Raw genomic sequence first — 1,661 nt, 5'->3', positions numbered from 1 at the left:
CTCCGAGCCCCAGAATTGAGATCCCAGCTGATCTGAAGGAGAAGCAGTCTGTCACTATAACCTGCTCAGCTTCCACTCCCTGTCCACACTCCCCTCCTAAACTCACCTGGAACCTCCAACAAGACTCTCACAGCAACACAGAGGAAAACACAGATCGAACCTTTACAACTAAAATCCAGGAGACCATCACTCTGTCAGACCAACATGATGGATACAACATCACCTGTTCTGCCAGATATCCTGTGAATGAAGGAAAAGATGTCAAGACAGCAGAGGAGAGAAAGACTCTCAGTGTTTCATGTAAGACAAGCAGAGTTTGTTATTGGATCCTGTCAGCACATGATGATTGATGGGATGTCAGCTGATTTGAATAAAATGAATCTCACATTTTCCTCAGATGCTCCTAAAAACACCTCAGTGTCCATCAGTCCATCAGGTTTGGTGTCAGCAGGTAGCTGGGTGAACCTGACCTGCTCCAGCAGAGCCAAGCCTCCCGTCAGCCGCTTCACCTGGTTCAAGAGCAGCAAAGATGGACCCAAGAATGTATCTGAAGGAGAGGTTTACAGCTTCAAGGTGACCAGTGTCACTGATGGAGGAGTTTATTACTGTGTGGCCACAAATGATCTTGGTAATCAGACGTCATCAGAGATCCATCGGAAAGGTTAATATGAAAAGCTTAATTTCAGCAATTGCTACGTCAATACTGCTACATGTCAACATTCAACACTTGTCTTCTTTCAGTCAGTCATATTGGTTTTGTTTTTTCAAGAAACAGACATACGCTCTGTACAATGGCAGGCAATTCTTGGAGGGATCGTTGGGATCATTGCACTCATCTGCCTGGTTGTCTGTGTTTGGTAAGTATCACAAATCTAAGCAGCTAATTTGACTCAGTTACTGGTACAATGTCTATTTAACCTAAAACACAGTATAATTAACAGCCTCTCATGTCCTCCAGGTGTTTAAAGTCAACACGTCCAACTACACAACAGACTCAGGTAAATACTACATTACTTCAGCTGTACAGTACTGCACTGTGAGTTTGTTTGTATCTGAATGTTTTTACATCTGTTCATTTTGTCTGTGTAGTCTACCTGACAATTATTTACTGTAAAACCTTAATCAGAGCTGCCTCTGTGCTGCTATGTAGTTCTGATTTTTCTTTTTAAAGTCAACTTAATCCATTTGAAGGTTCCCCTCACAACACTTTCTGTTTGATTCATTTACAGAGTCAAGCAGGTGAAGAGCTGGCTGTTGAAGACCCAGCAGGTAAAACTGAAGAAAAAGAAAGAGACATTCTTTATAGAGAGATTGACTTCTCCAAGCGGAGAGCTGCCCCGTCCTCTGACTCAGTGCAGGACAGTGGACAGCAGCAGGATACTCTGTATGCACAGATCTCTACGCTCAAGTTAAGAATAGAGTAGAATTTGAATTTAATGTGCTTATTTATGGCCTGATTTTTGTGTCAGTAGAAACTGAATTTGAATTGCTCAACTTACATAATTGCATTAAAAATTTGAATTGCATAATTTGAATTTGAATTTATTAGTTTGAAACTGAATTCCAATGATCTTGAAACTGAATGTGATATTATGAATCTGAATTCAGTTTCAGAAACTATATTTGAGCCTCACTAAAAATTCAAGTCTTTGTGTGCTTTC

General features: G+C 40.8%; 1 protein-coding gene across 1 annotated transcript; it reads left to right on the top strand.

Annotated features, from left to right (window-relative positions):
* Window positions 1–5: 5 nt before the first annotated feature.
* Window positions 6–1,432, top strand: LOC123966272 (vascular cell adhesion protein 1-like; the record flags this gene model as incomplete). The annotated part of the gene is made up of 5 exons (XM_046042458.1): window positions 6–300; window positions 398–661; window positions 770–857; window positions 959–998; window positions 1,230–1,432. Coding segments are annotated over 5 exons (882 nt in total), but the record flags the coding sequence as incomplete, so codon positions are not given.
* Window positions 1,433–1,661: the final 229 nt, after the last annotated feature.

This window comes from Micropterus dolomieu, unplaced genomic scaffold (assembly GCF_021292245.1).
Source record: "Micropterus dolomieu isolate WLL.071019.BEF.003 ecotype Adirondacks unplaced genomic scaffold, ASM2129224v1 contig_13039, whole genome shotgun sequence".
Classification (NCBI taxonomy): domain Eukaryota; kingdom Metazoa; phylum Chordata; class Actinopteri; order Centrarchiformes; family Centrarchidae; genus Micropterus; species Micropterus dolomieu.
The sequence above is the reverse complement of the archived record's forward strand: the minus strand, read 5'-3'. Positions and strand labels throughout refer to the sequence as shown.